The sequence below is a fragment of the Loxodonta africana genome, chromosome 15 (assembly GCF_030014295.1).
Source record: "Loxodonta africana isolate mLoxAfr1 chromosome 15, mLoxAfr1.hap2, whole genome shotgun sequence".
NCBI classification, from domain to species: domain Eukaryota; kingdom Metazoa; phylum Chordata; class Mammalia; order Proboscidea; family Elephantidae; genus Loxodonta; species Loxodonta africana.
The window spans coordinates 83720924-83743463 of record NC_087356.1 but is presented as its reverse complement, the minus strand read 5'-3'; the positions used below and the strand labels follow the sequence as shown (position 1 = coordinate 83743463).

The window sequence follows — 22540 nt, the reverse complement described above, 5'->3', positions numbered from 1 at the left end:
TTACATTTAGACTTCTGGCCAACATGATGCCATAGACAGAAGCACCATGCCGTCCCTCCACAGCAAAGACTCGAAAAACTAAGTAAAACAGAAACAAACACCATTTCTGGAACCTGAAGTGCCAAATGAAGAGAGAGAAAACTCAGCCAAGTACCAAATGGAATAAGAAACTGACAGAGGACAGAGAGCGAGGAGAGACAAGTGCAGAGGGCCCCACAGAGCTAATGAAGCGCAGATCTGCTATCTTGGACTCCTGTCGGGATCAGCAGACAGAAAGCATGGGAAAGCAGCTTCGCGGAACTCCTGGCAGGAGACAGAGCACCCGGTAACCAGCGAAACACGCTTTCCCACCCTCGTTCTTTCCCCGCTGCTCTACCTCCAAGCTTCCTGGCTGGCTTCAGTGGCTTGGCTGGCCAGGGAGTGCAGTGTCTGTGAGACTTGGATTGGCCTCACCCACATCGGAGATTAGCAGACAGGGAGTACAGAAAAGCAGCTTCACGAAGTTCCCAGCAGGAGACAGAGCCCTGGTAATGAGCGATATATGCTTTCCTAGCCCCCCTCCCCCCCCCCCCCCGCCCTTCAGCCTCCTCTGTTTCCTGCCAGCCACAGTCTTTTGGCCGGGAGGCAACAGCTTTGGCCTCAGGCTGCTTGCATTCACCCTGCTCACACTGGCCAGGCCCCTGAGATGGTGTTTGTTCTTTCCGTCTCTTTTGGTTTCTTCTGTGCCTCCTATCACCTTCCCCTCCTTTCTCTGGAACACCTGGTCCATGTGCCATCTTTGGTTCTTCTTGAAACGCTGTGAAGCCATGCTCGACCGCAGAACCACTCCCCCAGCCCACGACACTGACCTGGTGGGATCCCTGGGGCTTTTTTTTTTTCTTTTTCTCTGTTTTGCTTTCTTCTGTTTTGTTTGTTTTCTTTTTCTTTTCACAGCTTGGAGCCCCTTCTAGCCGGGCTGCACTGCACAGCTTAGGAGCCACTCCCCCAATCTGTGCAGCTGTGTAGGTGGGATCCTTGGGGGCAATTCTTTTTTTCTTCTTTCTTTTTTTCTTTTCTCTCTCTTTTCCCCTTTCTGTTTGCCTTCATTTCTCAGTTTTCATCTCTCTACACTTATCTTCTTTTCCTGTCTCCAGAATGCCTGGTGCTGGGAGCCACTTCCCTGGTATTAGCGGCCCTGCCAGTGGGACTCCAGGACTCCTGGGGGCTTTTATTTTCTTTTCCAGATTTTTATCTAGTTATTTTTTCTTTCTTTTTCCCTTTTTGCTTTTCTCCATTTCTCAGTTTCTCATCTCTCCATTCCAACAGCAAGCTCCCTTAGCACTCTTTTTTTTTCTCTTTCTTTGTTTGCTTTTTTGTTTTTGGCCCCTGTTTTTCTCTCCTCTTTCCCACACCACTATTAGCTCCACACATCACAACCTCCCCCCTCTTTCCTGCCTACCTGCACTGTGCACTGAACATCACATCCCTGAGCAGCAGACACAGCCTACTGGAACCTGCCCAGTACTGATTCCTGGCCCTCCCTGTCAGCCCTAGTATGTGTCAAAAAGAACCCATCTCAGCCCCTCCCCTTCAGCTGGACCTGCCCTGCTGCACCATAGCTGATTTACTAGCCCTGCCCATTGGACAAGGAGGTAAAAATTATCATGACTACAGATGAGCAAACAACAACAAAGATGTGCAACAAAGAATGCACAGCCCACCTGCTCAGACATAACCAAATAAAACAAAAAAGCAGGACAATCTATAATTAAGAAACAAAGAAAATAACTACTAAATGTCTAGAGGACAGCAGACAACATGAAAACATTAAAAAAAAAAAAAAAAAAAAAAGGACAGGATGGGTCCAGTAGGCATTAAAAATAAAACACCAGATGACTTTCCAATAGAAGAAAAGTCACTAGAACTACCTCATGGAAAATACAGATTAAAAAAATGGAACAATTCAGGAAAGTAATACATGAACAAAATGCCAAAATAAATTCACAACTAGAAATTATACAAAAACTATAATTAGAAATCCAAAAGGTAAACAACAAGATTTGGACAGTGTCATAGAAGGGCTGAGGAACAGGTTTGAAACGATGGAAGACAGAATCAGCAAAATTGAAGACAAACACTTGGAGACAACTCTGAGATAAAATCAGAAAAAAGAACGAAGAAAAATGAAGAAACTCTGAGAATTATGTGGGATACAACCAAAAGCAAAAATTTGCAAGTGATCAGAGTTCCAGAACAGGGAGAGAAAATGGAAAAAACAGAGAGGATCACTGAAGAATCACTGACAGAAAACCTCCCTAATATCATGAATGATGAAAAGCTGACCATCCAAGAAGCTCAACGAACCCCATGTAGGATAGACCCCAAAAGAAAAACACCAAGGCATATCATAATCACACTCGCTAAAACCAAAGACAAAGAAAAAATCCTGCAAGAAGCTCAAGAAAAACAAGAAGTCACATACAGAGGAGAAACAATAAGACTAAGCTCTGATTATTTGGCAGAAACCATGCAGGCAAGAAGGCAATGAGATGACATATATAAAACCTTGAAAGAAAAAAAAAATTGCCAACCAAGAATAACATACCATGCAAACGTTTTGTTCAAGTATGGTGGACATTTCCAGATAAACAGAAATTAAAGGAATATGTAAAAACCAAACCAAACTTACAAGAATTATTAAAGGAGAAGTCCTTTGGTCTGAGAACAAACAACATCAGACCACAGCCTGAATCTAGGATGTAAGACTCTACCAGCCAGATACCAACCTAGGAAATGAACTCTCGAGGACTATCCAAAACTAAAACAATTGCAATAGGGAACAAGTGAGATTAATCTGTAAATGACAACAATATCAGAACCATAAAAGAGGGAATAAACAGTATAGGTATAGAACTTCCTAATGGGGAGGAAGGCAAGGAGATACCAAGTAGTAATAGACTGGTTCAAACCTAGGAAGATAAAGGTAAATCTCAAGGTAACCACAAAGAAAGTTAACAAACCTACTCATCAAAATAAAGAAGAAAAACATAAAGTCTCAATAAAAACAAAATCTACAAAAACAAAAGAAATGAAAAAGAAATAAACAAAAGGAACTCAGCACAGGACATCATGTTGAGTGAAATAAGTCAATCACAAAAGGAAAAATATTGTATGAGATCACTACTGTAAAAACTCATGAAAAGGTTTACATACAAAAAGAAACAATATTTGATGGCTATGAGGGAGGGGAAGGGTGGGGATGAAAAAACACTTAATAGACAATAAATAAGCAGTAACTTTGGTGAAGGGTAAGACAGTACACAATACTGGGGAAGCCGGCATAACCTGTACAAGGCAAAGCCATAGTAACTCCATAGACACATGCAAACTCCCTGAGGGACCAAATTGCTGGGCTGAGGGCTATGGGGACCATGGTCTCAGGGAACATCTAGCTCAATTGCCATAAAAGAGTATTTAAAGAAAGTGTTCTACATTCTACTTTGGTGAGTAGTGTCTGGGGTCTTAAAAGCCTGTGAGTGGCTATCTAGGAAACACCCTTGGTCTCACCACTTTGGGAGCAAGGAGGAATGAGGAAAACTGAAAACACAAGGGACAGTTTAATCCAAAGGACTAATGGGCCACATCTACCACGGCCTCCACCAGACTGAGTCCAGTACAAAGAGATGGTGCCCAGCTACCATCACTGACTGCTCTGACACGGATCACAATAGAGGGTCCTGGACAGAGCTGGAGAAAAGTGTAGAACAAAATTTTAACTCAAAAACAAAGACCAGACTTGCTGGCCTGACAGAGACTGGAGAAAACCTGAGAGTGTGGCCCCTGGACACCCTTTCAGCTCAGTAATGACTCCACTTCTGAGATTCACCCTTCAGCCGAAGATTGGGCGATTGAACAAGCCCATGGAACGTAACAAGACTAAAGGGGCATACCAGCCCTGGGGCAGGGGCTGGAAGGCAGGAGGGAACAGGAATGCTGGTAATAGGAAACCCAGGGTTGAGAAGGGAGAGTGTTGACGTGTTGTGGGGTTGTTAACAAAAGTCACACAGCAATGTGTATACTAATTGTTTGATGAGAAACTAGTTTATTCTGTAAACCTTGATCTAAAGTTCAGTTAAAACAAAACTAAAACTACATTGAGATACTATCTTGCCCAACATTACTGGCACTAATCAAAAAAAGATTCTGTGGAACAATGATGAACCCACAAAATACCTGTCAACTTGGATGAATCTGGAGGGCATTATGCTGAGTGAAATAAGTCAGTCACTAAAGGACTAATAGTATATGAGACCACTGTCTATAAAAATTCAAGAAAAAGTTTGCATATAGAAAGAAACAATCTTTGTTGGTTAAGAAGGAGGGGAGGGTTGGGAAGGGGAAGCCGTTGCTAGATAGTAGATAAGTGTTAACTTTGGTGAAGGGAAAGAGAGTGCACAATAAAGGGGAAGTCAGCACAACTTGACCAAGGTAAAGTCATAGAAGCTCCACAGACACATGCAAACACCTTGAGGAACTGAGTTACTGGGACTGACGGCTGGGGACCATGGTCATGGGGGTCATCCAGGTCAACCGACATAACAAATTTCATAAAGAAAATGTTCTACATCCAACTTTGGTGAGTAGTGTCAGGGGTCTTAAAAGCTTGTGAGGGGCCATCTGAGATACCATCTAAGTTCTACTGGTCCAGAGCAAAGGAGAATGAAGAAAACCAGAGACACAAGGGAAATACTAGTCCAATGGACTAACAAACCACAAGTACCACAGCCTCCACCAGCCTGAGCCCAAAACTAGAGGGCGCCTGGCTACTGCCACCAATCGCACTGACAGGGCTCACAATAGAGGGTCCTGGACAGAGCGGGAGAAAAAAGTAAAACAAAATTAAAAATCACACATGCACACACAAAAGATCAGGCTTACTATTCTGACAGAGACTGGAAAAGCCCCCAAGACTATGGCCCCTGGACACCCTTTTAACTCAGAACTGAAGCCACTCCCAAAGTTTACCCTTCAGCCAAAAGTTAGACAGGTCTACAAAACAGACAATAACACACATGAGGAACATCCTTCTGCGTTCAGTCATGTACATGAGAGCAAAAGGGTAACACATGGCCACAAACAATGACAAGAAGGAGGAAGGGACAGGAATAATGAATGGATGGAAACAGGGAATTGGGGTGTGGAAGGTGAGAGCGTTGACACATCAGGGGGATTGCAACCAATGTCACAAAACAATTTGTGTATAAATTGTTGAAGGAGAAAATAATTTGCTCTGTAGAGTTTCACCTAAAACACACACACACACACACACACAAAGATTACAGCCCCCCCAAAAAAGATAGACCATATTCTGCCCCACAAGACAAAACCTAATAAATTTAAAAGAATCAAAATAGTACAAAGTAGATTCTCTGACCACAACAAAATTAAACTACAAAATTATGCAGGAAGTCTCCAAATATTTGGAAATTAAGCAACATGCTTATAAATAACAGGAGGGTAAAAAAAGGAAGTTGCAAGGAAAATTAGAATATATTTTTAATTTGATGAAAATAAAACACAACATATCAAAATTTGGGGATACAGCTAATGCAGTGCTTTGAGGGAAATTTATAGCATTAAAATGTTTATATTAGAAAACAAGAAAAGTACTAAACCAATAAAGCTTCCACCTTAAAAATTTAGAAAAATAAATAAATTAAGCCTAACGCAAGTAGACAGAATGAAAGAATAAAAACAAAGACAAAAACAAACAAAGCTGAAATTAGAAAAATAATGAAAACCAAAACCTGGTTCTTTGAAAAGATAAAAAGAAAATTTTATCAAATAAAAAGAACTTGATGGAATTCCTGCCAGACTGATCAAGAAAAAAAAGGGAAGACACGAATTCCCATTCCAAGAATGATGAGTAGGTAAGATGAATAGAATAGGATGACTAAACTGAGACTCTCTAATGCATTATTACTGAATTTTTATTGGCAAAAAAAAAAAAAAAACTTGGTTTTGATCACATCAAAAAAGAAAAAAAAGAGTGAGGAGGGTTGGGGTGCTTGCCAGATGCTGAGAAATGGCAGATGGTGGGTGAAGCTGCAGAGGTATGGGGGGTGGGGAATGGAGTGGGTGTGGAGTGTGAGTAGAGGGATTAGAGGATTGTGGCTGGCCTCAAATTTAGAGAAAGCTCTAAATTTTAAAATTAAAAAAAAATTTCTCCTCACCCTGCCTCTTTCAAGACCTCATTGGGGATTTGTTATTTAGCCAACATTCCTCAGTCCTGAACCCATCTCCTATCCTCATCTGTCTCCTCTTTTCTTTCTTTATGTTTTTACATTTAAATCGTTCCTGTGACAGTGTCCTGGAATAAACAGTGCAAGAAGGAGAAGAATGATGGTGCTCTTGGAAGATGACCCAACTCTCTGAACCAAGGGTTCTTCTATGAGTTAAACAGCTCAGCTGATTCCTCTGGCCAGCAATATCTTGCGGCTGACCTTGACCCCTTGACCAAGCATTGCATACAGCTCATGACCCTCCTTCTACCACTCTCCCCTCCTCCTCAGCTCTCTTCTCCAGAAATTTCGTAACTTGGGAATTTCGTAACTTAGGAATTTTATAACCAAAGCAGCCAGAACATCTTTTGGTAGATTTCCCTCAGTTAAGGAAGAGGACTGAATTGTGGGTAGACTGACAACCTAAGACTCAGGAGGAGAGCTTCTGCATGGTGACTCCGGCTTCTGAAGGAGAGGGCAGGAGGGCTGTGGCCCCAAGGCACAAGAGTGAGACACGATGGAATTTGGCTTCACCACCAAGGACACCTATCTGAGCCATTTTAACCCTCAGGATTACCTAGAAAAATATTACAACTTTGGGTCCAAACACTCTGCAGAAAACCAAATTGTTAGGCATCTTCTGGAAAATCTTTTCAAGATATTCTGCCTGGGTAAGTCTGTCTATTGTCTGTGTGCCTTCCCCCAGGGTGTGAGCCCCATAGATGGATTCTCAGAGGATGATGGTTTTGTGTCCATCATTGTTCAATGCGCCCCTTGGTATCTCCCATTTATGTAACTAGAATAAAAACTAATATTGGTGTAGGTATTTTACAGTTTACCAAGCACTTTTGCAGCCATTTTCTCATTTGATCATGTCAAAGGGAAACCAGAGAGCTTGAGTTCCAGCCCTGATTCTACATTGATTTGCTAGGTGACTAGGACAAGTTATTCAATTTCAACGGGCCACTTACAAAATTGAGATCCTAATACTTATTCTGTTCCTAACTCCAAGGAATATTGTGAATATGTATGAGACAAAGACCTCCCAGTATGTAAAGACCTGGGTACTTTTTAGAGAAAGACTTTCTATAAAGTTATTAAAAAAATAATAACTTTCCCCCAAAAATACTGTTTAGCAGGCTTTCTGAGCCACGGGTTTGTATGGCAGATGTAGATTTTTTGGTTTTTTTCCTCTTCTCCTAGTGTCTTAAAATATCTTAGCAACATGACTCTGTTCTGGATTGGGGGATGGAAAATGAAGAGCCTTTTTAAAAAAGACTTTGGGTGAGGAGGAGTGAGTAGAGAAGTGGTTTTTTTTTCGGATCTCCAGCGCAATCCAGGGAAGACCATGTCAATTTAGCTCTGTCCTCTACTGTAAGACACTTGACCCCTCTTCCTCTTCTCTCCTCTGAATCAGGTGGCGTGAAGGGAGACCTTCTGATCGACATTGGCTCTGGCCCCACCATCTACCAGCTCCTTTCTGCTTGTGAGTCCTTCAAGGAGATCATCGCCAGTGACTATGTGGACCAGAACCTGCAAGAGCTGGAGAGGTGGCTGAAGAAGGAGCCAGGGGCCTTTGACTGGTCTCCAGTAGTGAACTACGTGTGCGACCTTGAAGGAAACAGGTAGAAGAACTGGGGCTTGCTTCCTGGCTTTCTGAGGGTGCGCCAGGGACAATTTGTTTTTCTGAATCCAGAATTATCCTTACAGTTCAAGTAGAAAAAGCAAGAGAAACAGAGAGATCGAAATGAAAGAGAAATTTAAATGGAGAATGACAGCACTAGAAAGAGTCAGAGATATAGAAGTGTGTGTGCGGGTGCGCATGTGTGCACGTGAATGCGTGCTCAGAAAGCTGGAGATAAAAGAGAAATCCAAATAAACAAAAAGAGAGTTAAAGAGCGAGTGTATGTATTTTCCATTTTTCCTATCTTCCCTTCCCCATGATTTAATTTCATATGAACTCTCACGCCCTTGCCCATACCCAAATCCACTTTCTTCTGTAATTTCTTGTTCCCCTTTGCTTACATACTGCACAATGCGTATTGCAAAACATTCTCTGTGTTTCCTTTTCTATCTTTTCATTTACAATGGGAATTGGTATGTATTTTTATTAACATATCCCATGATTTGGTCAGAAAAAGCCTCTGATTTCCTGGCAAGACAATTCCTCTCAAGAAACAAGTACTAGTACTTTTGAAGTCATGGGGAAAGAAACTAGCATTCCCACATTCATTCATTTATTCAATAAACCTATACTGAGCACCTACGATGTGCCACTTTACTAGTTACTGGGATAAAAACCCCAAAACCAAACCCATTGTCATCAAGTCCATTCCGACTCGTAGTGACCCTATAGGACAGAATAGAACTGCCCCATAGGGTTTGGTGAATAAGACAGAGGCGGTTCTTTGTCTCCTAGAGTTCACATCTGAAAAAACAGGGGAGTAACAGATCTTTTAGGGCAGCTGACAACAGGCCAAGTTTAAGGTTGTAGACTTCAAGTGTAATGAGAGGGCACCAAAGGTTTAACCAGGAGAGTGTTGTTACTCCATTTACATTTACAAAGATTACTCTGGCTGCTGTGCGGAGAAGGGATTGGGGGAGTTTAGAAAGGAAGATGACGTGAAGAAAGGAGATAATTTAAATCCAGGTGAGAGAGGATGGCAGCTTGAATGAGGGTGATGGAGAGAGGTGGATTGTTTTAAGATGAAGTTTAAGAATGGATACAAGTTGATAACAATTGGTTATGGGGAGTAGGAAGAGGCAAGTGTCAAGGATGACTCCCATGTCTCTGAACTTGAACAACAAGGAGGATTGCAGTAATATTCCTGAATCCCAGGAATCAATACAAAATTATGTGGTCTTGACATATCTCTAAGGACTGTTCTAGTGGGCCTGCCTCCACTCTGTCCTTCTAGAATGACAGTTAATTCGTTTTTCTATAATTGCATTTATATTGCCAACTTTTCTTTATCCCTGAGCGTCAGTTTCCCTTCTGAAACTAACCCTAAAGTCTGCTTATATTTCTTTAATGCTCCCATTTTCTTTTAATAGTCTTTTGATTTCTGGAAGCTTTCTTCCTCTCAAGGTTATGAGAAGTATTCTAAACTTTATACTCATTTTCTTACATATTATTGACACACTGTCACATTGCCAGTAAATGTGGATTGCCAAATGTGAGTTATCATGGTGACTCGGTGGTATGATTCCTTATAAAATAACGGTATGAATAAACTAGAGGTTTTATATTCTGTTCCCAATTAACCTTTTTGATATTACGTAGAGTTGCTAAACTGCCACTGGGCTTACCCTTATCTTTCATCTGTTTTACCAGGGCAAATTTCCCAGTTACTATAAATCCTTTCTGTAATTTAATTTTTTTTTGAGGTATAATTTATACACAATAAAATATGCAGGTCTTCTGTGTTCAGTTTTGAAAATGTATTATGCTCATGTAATTACTACCTAAAATAAGATGCAAACTATTTTTAGCATCCCATCTGTTTGGACACTTGCTTTCTGTTAGTAATCTTATTTACAATTATGTAGATATATATTATGCTCATTTTATATGATTTTTCTAGTTGTGAACTTTTAATTCTGATTCATCTCTTAGCCAACAGAATAGATCTTTAAATAATTTTTTAAGAATAATACATAAGTGGCATATTTTCTAAGCCCACATATATTTGAGAATGCACAATACCTTAAAATTGCTTAAAATTGTTCCGTGTTTTCTGAAATTTAATAAGAAGTTGATTAACGATGCTTTCATATGCCATTTTGACCTGGAAATTTCCTACTTAAAGCTTTATGCTGGCTATAGATGGAGTCTTGATGGTGCAATGGGTAAGCGTGTAGCTGCTAACTGAAAGGTTGGCAGTTCAAACCAACAAGCTACTCCACAAGAGAAAAGACGTGGCGATCTGCTCCCACAAAGATGACAGCCTAGGAAACCCTGCGGGGAAGTTCTACTCTGTCCTATAAGTTTTCTCTGAGTTGGAATTGACTCGATGGCACACATAAACATAGACTTTAAGGAGTCCCTGGGTGGCACAAATGGCTAAGCATTCAACTACTAACCGAAAGGTTTGTGGTTTGAACCAACCCAGAGGTGGCTTGGAAGAAAGGCCTGGAAATCTGCTTGCAAAAGGTCACAGCCTTTGGAGAACCCTATGGAGCCTGGTTCCTCTCTGCAACATATGAGGCTGCCGTAAGTCAGAATGGGCTCGACAGCGACCAGTTACAGCATTCGAACTGAAGATAGATTCTGCCAAATAAAAGCAATTTCAACCTTCGCTTTTCTATTGCTCATGTGATTCCACAGACTGAAATTGGTATTAAACTAGGGGAAAAAAAGAAAAAAAAAACTGAAGGTATGAGGATTTGGACAATGTCCAACATTGTTAAATCAATAAGGAATTTCCCAGAATTTGTAGGATTTCAGGGAAACTTTGTAACAAAATTTCTCAGCTGCTGTCAAACAACATACCTTTCTAAAGCCGAAATCATGTTTCAAGAAGGCTTTGAAACTTTGCTCTCAATTACCCTGCCATCACAGTCCTTTCCATCTCATTCCAAAATGAACCCTTCAAATCTAGCAGGATATCAAAAGCATTACTTACCACATGCCAGAATCATCAGCTTCGAACAGTTGGTTCTTGAGACACTGTCCCTTCCCAATCACTCCTTTAGAATGAGGAACTGTATTTTTCTCAGTAAAATTCTGCATTCTCACCCTTATCCTCAGGCTAGATACTATGGCTTCAACTATTTTGAGACTGATAGCGATCCTATTCAACTTGCACCTTCAAGTACCTCTATCAACCCACAACCTATTTCCCCCAAGGTTATTTCTTTATTATCTGAAGCTATTTCTTGTGCTGACTGCTGCCAAAGACAATTTGAGCTGTCTCCTGTTCCTTTGCCTTTGGAGTCTGACTAATACATTTAGATACCACTTACGTTTACAGCTATCCAAAAAGTTGTAAGATAATGGTATCAAATTGCTTGCCTCACACTATTTATTTATCAAGTCAGAAAGTCAATCACTCAGATATAACTACTGAAGCTTGTACCATGAACAGAGGAAAAGGAGCTTTCACCTTAAGAAACCCTCGTAATAGCATTAATTAACCTTTGGCTCCTGGAAATTGCAGTCCATTGTCTAGCCTTGTGGTCCCCAGACCAGCAGCCTTGGCATCACCTGCAAACTTGTCAGAAATGCAGACTCTCAGGCCCCACTCCAGGCCTATGGAACCAGAATCTGGATTTTAACAAAATCCACAGGGGGATTGTATTCACCATTACAATTTGAGAAGCACTGGTGGCAGGAGCTGTTCTTCCCGATGGGTACGCCAGGGCACCTGGGTGAGTGGGAGTGAGTTACAGTCGTGCTCTCCAGACTGCCCCCCCAGGGCAGCCAGAGGCCGGAGCCCCTCCTGGTTGCCTCCTGAGCGATCGGCTCCCCCAGATACCTCACTGTACCTGACAGGAGAAAGGTACAGAGCACTTGTAGTGGTAGCAGTACTCTGAAGTAAATCCTCTCTACACAAAGATTTTCATATTCATTTAAGAAGATGTTTATACCTTGTTCAAAATGGACACAGTTGTGCTAAATTTGTTCCAGGAACTAGTTAATTGCCTCTATTCCAAAATATTGCATGGCTTGTAAATCAATATTGATATTCTTTCTCAAAGCCAAGACCTTGATGATAATGATGACTGTTTCAGTGATGCCTAAGAAAAAGTTTCTACCTTTTGTAAGATGTTGTTGTTGTTGTGTGCCATTGAGTTGATTCCGGCTCATAGTGACCCTATAGGACGGAGTAGAACTGCCCCATAGGGTTTCCTAGGCTGTAATCTTTACAGGAGCAGACCACCAGGTCTTTTCTTTCAAGGAGCCACTGGGTGGGTTCACGCTGTCCACTTTTAGATTAAAAGCTGAGTGCTTAATCATTGTACCACCAGGGCTACATCACTCTTGAATAGGTGCTCTCACTGCATTATGTGTCTGGGAAAATTAACAGGGCAGGTTGAGAAACCTTCAACTGGTCATTTCCTTCAAATTATAAACATTCCCACTTGTATATCTCAAAGCATGTCAAACTCAATGTGTCCAAAATAGAACCTGTGATCTCCAAATCTGCCCCCTTTAGGTATTCCTTTTCTCTTTGAATGGCACAACTTATCTAATTAATTGGAAAAGCCAGAAACCTAGAAGTCAATCTAGTCATCTCCCTTGCCATCAAGTTCCATATCTAATCTAGCACCACATTTTGTCTACTTTGCTTCCTGAATTCCTCTTGAATCAGTATGGTTCTTCCAATGATCACCATCACCTTGGTCCAAGCTATCATCCTCTCCTTCTTAACTGGCCTCCATCTCCACTCTTGTCCCTCCACCCAGTTCTTCTCCATTGATCATCACAAAATGTAAATCTGATCATGTCACTCCCTTGCTTAACACCTCAATGGCATCTCATGGCTTTTAGGATAAAACAAAAATTCTTAACATGGACCACAAAACTGCATTATCTGGCCTCTGCCAACACCACTGGCCTCACTTTCCATCATCCTCCACTTGGTTTTCTGAGATGCAGCCACATTGGCATTCTTCTGTCCATATTCCCTCCTTCCTACCACATGGCCATTCCCTCCCTATCCGCTTTGGCCTAGTTAACTCCTTCTTATATGTTCTCTATATCTCTGGTTCCCTGATTCATTTTCAGAAAAGACTTCCCTGACCCTCTAAACCAAATAAAGCTTCAAACATTCCTTTCATAGTGCCACCACATGTTCCTTTCCTTCCTAGCCTTTAACACAGTTCTAATTTTCACTTTTGTGGAAAATCACTTGATTGATCCTTCGTCCCCCACCAGACTGTAATATCTGTGAGAGAACCTGCTCCTCATTTTGTTCATCCCATGTCCCTGGTGCCCAGCTCACTTCCTGGCACATAACAGAGGTTCAAACAATATTTGTAAAATAAGTGAATGTCTGCATTGTGTTTTCCAGATTCTTCCTCCTAGAAAATCATTTGCCTGACTGATTCAGATGTGACCTGTCCCAAGGACTTACCAATGATTATTCTTCCTCTTACAATTATTAATTTGACATCCAAGCTTATTTAGCCCTTTATTTCCTTGACACATTTCGATGATTCTCCCTCAGGAGGGCCTGCTGCTGGGACTTCTGGGGATGGGACTGGGGGGAGGCCAGTGCCATCATAAAAGGCTTCTCCAGGAGATTCTAATTTGCCACCTTCCTTGCAGAGAGACGGCAGGAGGAACCTCTGAATCTCAGGGTAATTAACTGGGGTATGGGAAGACACAATTGTAGAAAAGCGTTCTTCACAGGAGTCCTGCACCTCACCCTTTCATTTCCTCACCCCCACCCCAATTCCTTCAGCTTTTTAGATAGCATATTTACAGAGAAAATAGCTGCCCTTTTTTTTTTTTTTTTTTTTGCATATTGATTGATTCATTTGAAAAAGTAGTTCTTAAAACTAGAGAAATCGCCATACTGCTGTTAGACCTCTGTAAAACTGCATAACATATTTCTGGCGTGTTGTTTATTACCTACCCTTAAGCTAAACATGAGGCTGAGGGGTAATTGCCTGTGTCTCCAGGCAAGTCCATTCCCCTGCAGTGTAGATGCAGGCCCCGAGAAGTCCTGAGGTGTAATCTTTACATAGCCACCTTGGCAACTGAGTTCACCAATGTTTGCGGTACATCCAAGGGCAAGCAGGTATTGAGGACAGTGGGTGTTTCTAACAAATTTCCGATTAAAATTGGCACATCTCTGTTAGCTTTTGAGATTTCACAGTGTGCCTCACAGCTTTGGAACAATTTCTGAAAATCATGTGACTGGCAAGCACTAGTTATGTGGTAACGTGCATGCGTGTCTTTAAAACAGCCTAATACGTAGGAGGACACGGAGGTCCATCCTGCTTCTGATGCAATCACTTAAGTACACATTCCTACAATGTTCCCGATAGACAAGACCCTCTTTAAACACACTCAGAAAGCACTGTGTTGTCATTTCTTTACTTTTTTTTTTATACACTTATGTTATGCGTACGTGTTGCTGTTAGGTGCCATTGAGTCGGTTCTAACCCACAGTGACCCTATGTACAACAGAACAGAACACTGCCCAGTCCTGCACTAGCCTCACAATTGTTGCTATGTTTGAACTCATTGGCGCAGCCACTGTGTCAGTCTGTCTCACTGAGGTCTTCCTCTTTATCGCTGACCCTCTACTTTACCAAGCATGATGTGCTGGTCCCTCCTGACAACATGTCCAAAGTATTTGAAATGAAGTCTCACCATCCTTGCTTCTAAGGAGCATTCATTCCAGCCGTACTTCTTCCAAGACAGATTTGTTTGTTCTTCTGGCAGTCCAGGGTATATTCAATATTCTTTGCCAACACCATTCAAAGGCATCAATTTTTCTTCCATCTTCCTTATTCATTGTTCAGCTTTTGCATGCATATGAGACGATTGAAGATACCATGGCTTGGGTCAGGAGCACCTTAGTCCTCAAAGTGCTTTTTAACACTGTAAAGTGGTCTTTTGCAGCAGATTGGCCCAATGCAATGCGTCATTTCATTATTGGACTGCTGCTTCCATTGTGGCATTGATCGTGGATCCAAGTAAAATGAAATACTTGACAACTTCAATCTTTTCTCCATATATCACGATGTTGTTTATTGGTCCAGTTGTTAGGATTTTTGTTTTATGTTAAGGTGTAATCCACACTGAAGGCTGTAGTCTTTGATCTTCATCAGTAAGTGCTTCAAGTCCTCTTCCCTTTCAGCAAGCAAGGTTGTGTCATCTGCATATTAAAGGCTATTGATACTGATGAACTGAGTTCTTATTCACATAGCCCAGCTTCTGGGATTATTTGCTCAGCATACAGGTTGAATAAGCGTGGTGAAAAGATACAACCCTGAGACACATCTTTCCTGCTTTTAAAACCTCGCAGCATCCCCTTATTCTGTTCGAATGACTGACTCTTGTTCTATGCACTAGTTTGGCATGAGCACAAATAAGTGTTCTAGAGTCACCATTCTTCACAATGTTATCCATAATTTGTTATGATCCACACAGTCGAATGCCTTTGTATAGTCAATGAAACTCAGGTAAACATCTTTCTGGTAGTCTCTGCTTTCAGCCAAAATTCATCTGATATCAGCAATGATATCCCTCGTTCCATGTTTTCTTCTGAGAAACCGGCTTGAATCTCTGGCAGTTCCCTGTTGATGGACTTTTGCAAATGTTTTGAATTATCCTCATCCATCTGTGCAGATGGCGGCGCAGTGGTTAAGAGCTTGGCTGATAACCAAAAGGTTGGCAGTTCAAATGGATAGGGTATTCTAAAAATTTTGTGTTCTAGATTACTTCTCTATCCAAATCCATGTTTTTCACAGGCTTTCATAGCGTTGAATTCTTTTTTAATTCTTCGTATGTTCTGTGAAATCATCCATGTTCCATCAGGCTGGGTAACAGCTTTGTAACTGCTTTCCCTACCATTTAGGATGACTATCTATCCTTTGCCTAGGCCTGAGACAGGTTCTCAGGATGTGGGACTTTTGGTGCCAAGACTGGAAAAGTCCAGACAATTTAAAGCATACAATTCACTGGTTTTTATTATAGCCACAGAGTTGTGCAACCATCACCACAATCAATTTTGCAATGTCTTTGTTAATCCAAGAAGATACGCTGTGCCCATCAGCTCTCACTCCTTACTGCTCCCAACCACCACGCCCCTTACTCAGACCCCTGCCCCCAGCAACAGCTAATCTGCTTTCAGTCTCTTTAGCTTTGCATTTTTGGGAAATTTAATATAAATGTCATTACATAATACGTGGTCTTTTGTGACTTAGCATAATCTTTTCAAGGTTCTTGCACATTGTAGCATGAATCAGTATTTCATTCGGTTTTTTGCCAAACAATGCTCCTTTGTATGGAAATTTTCTGTTTTATTTATTCACTCATCGGTTGACAGACATTTGGTTTGTTTTTGATTCTACTTTCTATTATGAATAATTTTGCTATAGACACTGGTATACAAGTTTTTGTGCCGATGTATGTTTCATTTCTCCTGGATATTCTCTTAGTTACCTACTGGTGCTATTACACAAATACCACAAGTGGGTGGCTTTAAAGAACAGAAATTTATTTTCTCACAGTTCTGGAGGCTAAAAGTCCAAAGCAGTGTCTTGGCTCTGTGAATTCCTTCCTTGTCTGTAGCCCCTGGCCTTCCTTAGTTTCTTGGCTTTAAAGTTCTGTCTTTGTGTCTATTCTGGTCTTTATGTAACTCAGAAGTGATTAAGATTAGAGCCCACCCTACACTGGTATGCCTCATTAACATAAAAAAAGAAAAAATCTATGTCCAAATAGGATCGCATTCACAAGAACAGGGGTCAGGAATTCAACACATATTTTGGGGGGACACAATTCAATCTATAACAGGTATATATACCTCGGAGTGGAATTACTGGGTCATCTGGCAACCGTAAGTTTTAGTTTTTGAGGAATGGCCAGACTGTTTTCCAAAGTAGTTGTACCATTTTACATTTCCGCAGCAATGTATTTCTCCACATTCTCGACAACGTTTGTTACTGTCTGACTTTTTAATAATAGCCATCATAGTGGATCTGAAATAATATCTTGTTGTAATTTTGATTTGCATTGCCCTGATGGCTAATGATGTTGAAGATCTTTTTCTATGATTATTCGTAAGTGTTCTAAATGAAAAAATTATAACAAACATAAAGGATGCTTACGAATAACTGATTATATACACTAGGCTTAAGATTTCAACTAAGTATTTAAATCAGATGTTTACAACTAATTTCCACAATCTCAAATCACTCTACCTACAAGTCAATCTTCAAGTTTTATTGAAACCATTGATTTTTCCTCCCTAACCCAGAATGGTCCCCATAAATGTCTGTCTCACTTGCTGTGATGGTGGGCCATCTTCTGCAGTCTCCATCAAGCCTTGTTGCCTGAGTGGCCATCTCCTCCTGGAGTCTGTATCAGATGGTGGACTGTGTGTTCCCTGAGTAAAGCCTGGATCTGCATCCCCAGTGCTTTGTTCATTAACGTTCGCAAAGAGCTTGGTACCAACTATTACTCCTACTGTTGTTTAGGGCTCTGTGGCCTAACGGATGCTTTACACTCTCATTGTTTCTTCCCTTTTTATGCTCCTTCTTTCTCCTTTGTTTCCTTTCTCCAGTTTCCTTTGTGCTTATTCCTTCATTCCTTCCCTAATGAACTCCAAATGAATCCAAGGCACACTTTCCCAACTCCTGCCCTTCCCTTCTCTTCTCCTTTCATTAATTTTCTCTCATGAAATCCCTTTGATTTGGCAGAAAAGGACAGGATTCTTAGCAAGGCTACCAAGAAAACAATCACCTTCAGAAAACATACTCTCCAGTTGCTGTATTTTCTGGAACTTGAGGAGGGCAACTGAGAGTTTTCTTCTCTCCTGAAGGGCTCTGACCACAGCTGTGGGGCAGAGATCAACAGTTTCTATAAATGCTATGAGTAACTCTCCCCTGCCCCCCATGGACCAGCAACTACCACAAAGATACTGTTTCAGCATTTAAAATTCATTACTACCTGTATGTGTGAGTCAAATAGCCACTACCTGTGATTCAGCAGAGTGGAGTAGGGTAATGACAATAACAGATGACGTTTTTTGTAACTTACTCTAAGCCAGGCACTATCCAAGCAATGGAGGAAGAATAATTTCATGTAGGGCAGCGCATTTTCATCAGCTAGGTGTTATTATCATCATTATCACGTTATCGTTAGCTTTTTAAAGAGGTTTAACCCAGCACATGGTAATGTGGTCACATACAGCTACTAAAACAAGCCCTCATTTCTTGTTTCTGTGCCTTTATAATGGTGTTCCCGGTGGTGCAAACAGTTAACACACTTGGCTGCTAAGTGAAAGGCTGGAGGTTTGAGTTAACCCAAAGGTACCTTGGGAGAAAGGCCTGGATATCTGCTTCCCCAAAATTAGCCACTAAAAACCCCATGGAGCATAGTTCTACCCTGACACACATGGGATCACCATGAGTCAGAGTTGACTCGATGGCACCTGGTTTTTACAATGGGATAACACTGCCATTTCTGCCCTGACCAAAGACATGTAAGATTCCAGTGGCTGGGGTAGAAAGCCATGTTGTGTGTTTGTATGTTTCAGAGTCAAGGGACCTGAGAAGGAGGAGAAGTTGCGGCGGGCAGTCAAGCAGGTCCTGAAGTGCGATGTGACCCAGAGCCAGCCGATGGGGCCTGTCTCTCTGCCCCTTGCCGACTGCCTGCTTACCACACTGTGCCTGGATGCCGCCTGCCCGGACCTCTCTACCTACCACATGGCCCTTAAGAACCTCAGCAGCCTCCTCAAACCAGGGGGTTTCCTGGTGATTGTCGATGCCCTGAAAAGCAGCTACTACATGATTGGTGAGCAGAGGTTCTCCAGCCTCTCCCTGGGCCAGGAGGCCGTGGAAACTGCCGTAAGAGAGGCTGGCTACACAGTTGAACAATTCCACGTGATCTCTCAAAGTTACTCCCCTACCATGGCTGACAATGAAGGACTCTTCTTCCTGGTGGGGCGGAAGCTGAGTGGATCTGTATGATGCTTTGTTGTCTCTATTAAAGCAACTTTTTTGACTCATAGTTGGCTTTAGTCCTTGGTTCTAACTGCCTCGGTCATTGTGCTGAGTAGAGTAGTAGAGTAGTGGCTGGGGCCCAGTGGCACAGCTAGGACAGGAGTTGGGGTGGTCAGTCAGTCTAGGGACAATAAATGACAGACCTACTCTATGCTCCACACTTGTGCTAGTACCATGGGGACCCAAAGATGCTTGGTAATATGGCCATTCTCTGGACACTGTGACTACAAAAAAAGACCTGACTTTCTTGGACATTCCAGTAGTGATGGCTCAAGTCCCTACCTGCCTACAGAGAAGCAGGCGTCTCTAAGTTATTCACTATAAGCTTCCTAGAGGGCCTGTTGCCTCCTTTTCTCCCAGGATCAGATTTCTATTCTTCTTTGACTCTCTCCTTCTCCCCACAGAAGCTACCACATTGCATCTCTGCTGCTAATTGCAGCTGCCCTGGGCACAGCTGTTCTCTGCTCAATTCCATGGGTGCCTCTACCACTCTGGCCTCAGGGGTCAGAGAACAGTTTTCCCTTGCGCTCCTTTTCACCAGCATAGGACAGGCCCTTCTCTTTCTTCCCTTCAACACACCTGAGCCAAGGCTGAGACTTCTACCTGAAGAGGAGTTAACAAGAGAGATAATACAGACACTATTTTACAGCTGCTCTTGGAAGGGAGGAGCCCTGGTGGTGTAGTGGTTATGAGCTATAGCTGCTAACCATAGAGGCCAGCAGTTCGAATCCACCAGCCACTCCTTGGAAACCCTATTGGGCAGCTCTACTCTGTCCTGTTGGGTCACTATGAGTCAGAATTGACTCAATGACAGCATGTCTGGCTTGGTTTGTTTTTTTAGGAGGGATATCTTCAGAGTCTACATCCACAGAGGGTCCTGGAAGGTAGCCTGTTTGCATAGCTCTTGGCCAAGCATTTACTTGGAGCTAGCTTACCTCCCCACAACATGTCTACTCTATGTAGTTTTTAGGCCCCATAACCACGATGCTCTAAAGCAGAGGATGACAAACTATTGCCCCCAAGCAGAATTCAGCCTGCTGCCTGTTTTTGTAAAGTTTTATTGGAACACAGCCATGGTCATTCATTTATGTACTATCTGTGGCTGTTTTCATGCTTCAATGGCAGAGTTGAGTATTCGCAAAAGGAACTGTATGGATTTCCTGCAAAGCCCAAAATATTTATTATTTGAACCTTTACAGAAAAAGTGCCGAATCAATCCCTAGAGAGAGGAGGACTTCCCTCTTCACCCAGTCTAAGTTCCACTGCCCACCCCCGTCCTCTTTTCCTGGATTATTGGCAGCAAAAATTTCTACTCTCCACAAAAGATATTCTTCCCTCCCCACCCACACACACTGACAACTACACCAGAAACTCTATAGTCCAACATCAGAACGGTTTTGTTTACTTGGTTGTTTTGGACAATAGTGTCAAAACACAGTGTCAGTCCATTTTCAGTCACTTCCAATTGTTCAGGCTTATAAGACATTCACATCACAATGTAATATTCTAACCTGATGACATTCTTAACGATTCCATCCTAAAGGACATAACAGGCCAGTCCAGGTGGGACTGAGAAAGTCAAGTCCAGCTCTATCCCTTTATCGAGTGGGGAAGATCAGGCCTGCTCAGTCCTTTCTGCAAAAGCTGCTCTCAGGAATCAGTAGTTTCCAGTGTCAAACCAAAACCCAAACCCATTGCTGTCAAGTCGATGCCAACTCATAGTGACCCTATAGGACAGAGTAGAACTGCACCATAGGGCTTCCAAGGAGCTGCTGGTGAATTTGAACCGCTGGAATTTTGGTTAGCAGCCAAACACCTAACCACTGTGCCACCAAAGTCAAACAGGCTCCCAAAGAAGCGACCAGGTCTACAGAGACAAGTCTCTCTCAAACACCGTGCCTTCTACCTGCCAACCCTAAACAAAGATTACAGCTTCTCCACCTGAAACATCTGCATTTGGTTACCTCCTCCATTTTCCCCAAAACAATGATATTGTTCACATTTGCATAGCTAAAAACAAAAACACAAGCATTCCTTTAAACCACATTTGCCTGGCTTAAAAGGATGCTTTGCAGTCTCTTAAAAAACTAAGCTTTAAAGTTAAAGGTTTTCTGCTTTTACCTACGAGGATTTACTGGAAGAAGTAGAAAAAAACAAAAATTCTCAGCAACCAGACTGGCTACAACTTTATAAGACACATTCCCAAAATAGATTTCGTCTTTTGTGATCTTACCACTAACATAACATTTGTCATATTGTATTATAATTGTTAGGAGCCCTGGTGGTGCAACTGTTAAGCACTTGGCTGCTAAGTGAAAGGTTGGTAGTTCGAACCCACAGCAGCTCTGGCTATCTGCTCCTATAAAGATTACAGCCTAGAAAACCCTATGGGGCAGTTCTACTCTGACACATGGGGTTGCCATGAATAAAAAATCAACTTGACACAACTAACAACAACACTATAGTTGTTTATTTCTGTTTCCCCACTGACTGAACTGTGAGGCTCTTGGATTCCCCAACACTGAAGGCCTACTTGGCCAGACACTGTTTCAGACCCTGGAGACAGAGCAGTGAACAGCAAAGGTAAGAGCCCTGTTCTTGGGAATCCTCTATTCTAGAGGCAGGAGTGGGGTGGGGGGAGAGGGATGTTCGGTAAATAAGCAAACAAATAAGATACTGTCTGATAATGATAAAAAACTATGAAGAAAACAAAACAGGGTAATGAAATGAGACAGATATTCTATATCTGTGACAGAATATCTGACTAAAAATGATTTAAACAATCAAAAACCAAACCCATTGCTGTTGAGTTGATTCCGACTCATGGTGGTCCCCAGGAGTGCAGAGTAGAAGTGCTCTGTAAGGTTTTCAAGGCTGTGACCTTTTGGAAGCAGATTGCCAGTCTTTCTTTTGAGGTGCTTCTGGGTAGACCTGAATGGCCAGCGTTTCAGTTAGTAGTTGAGTGCTTAATCATTTGTGCCACACAAGAACTCCATCCAATTTAAATTTTAAGGTCTATTAATCTCGCTAATAAGAAATCCAGAAATAAGCACTTCAGGTGAGAATGGTGGCTCAAAAGCATCATCAAGGACTCAGGTTATGCCCATCCTTCTACTCTGCCTTTGCCTATGAATGGGAGCTGTCTCCTCTCATGGTTACAAGACGGCTGCCATGGCTCCAGAATAAAGATCTTCATATGACAATGTCAGAAGCAGAAAGGAAGGTAGCAATGACAAAAGCGCTTTCTTCTTATGCCTCTCTTCATTTTTATCACAAAAGAAAATCTTTTTCAGAAGCCCCCTGCAGGCTTCTTATAGTAAAGAAAATCTTTTTCAGAAGCCCCCTGCAGGCTTCTTATAGTTTATTGGCCAGAATTGAGTAGATGCCCACCTCTAGACCAACCACTGACAAAACAAACAAAATATGGGCATGTTCTTCAAGATTTGTTAAATGAATAAATCAATTTTTAGATGACAATGAAAAGAGAAAAATGAAAACTCATTGAATTCAATGAATATGCCAGGATTTCTGTTCATCCCTGCAATCCAATTTTTTGTGTGTTAGAAAGCTCTTCCCATTTTCAAAATTTGACTCTG

General features: G+C 41.8%; 1 protein-coding gene across 1 annotated transcript; it reads left to right on the top strand.

The window, feature by feature from the left end:
- Positions 1-6664: 6664 nt before the first annotated feature.
- Positions 6665-19316, top strand: NNMT (nicotinamide N-methyltransferase). Its single transcript, XM_003418233.3, has 3 exons — positions 6665-6931; positions 7678-7885; positions 18479-19316. The coding sequence occupies exons 1-3, from the start codon at positions 6778-6780 to the stop codon at positions 18909-18911; spliced, it is 795 nt and encodes a 264-aa protein (XP_003418281.1). The 5' UTR covers positions 6665-6777; the 3' UTR covers positions 18912-19316.
- Positions 19317-22540: the final 3224 nt, after the last annotated feature.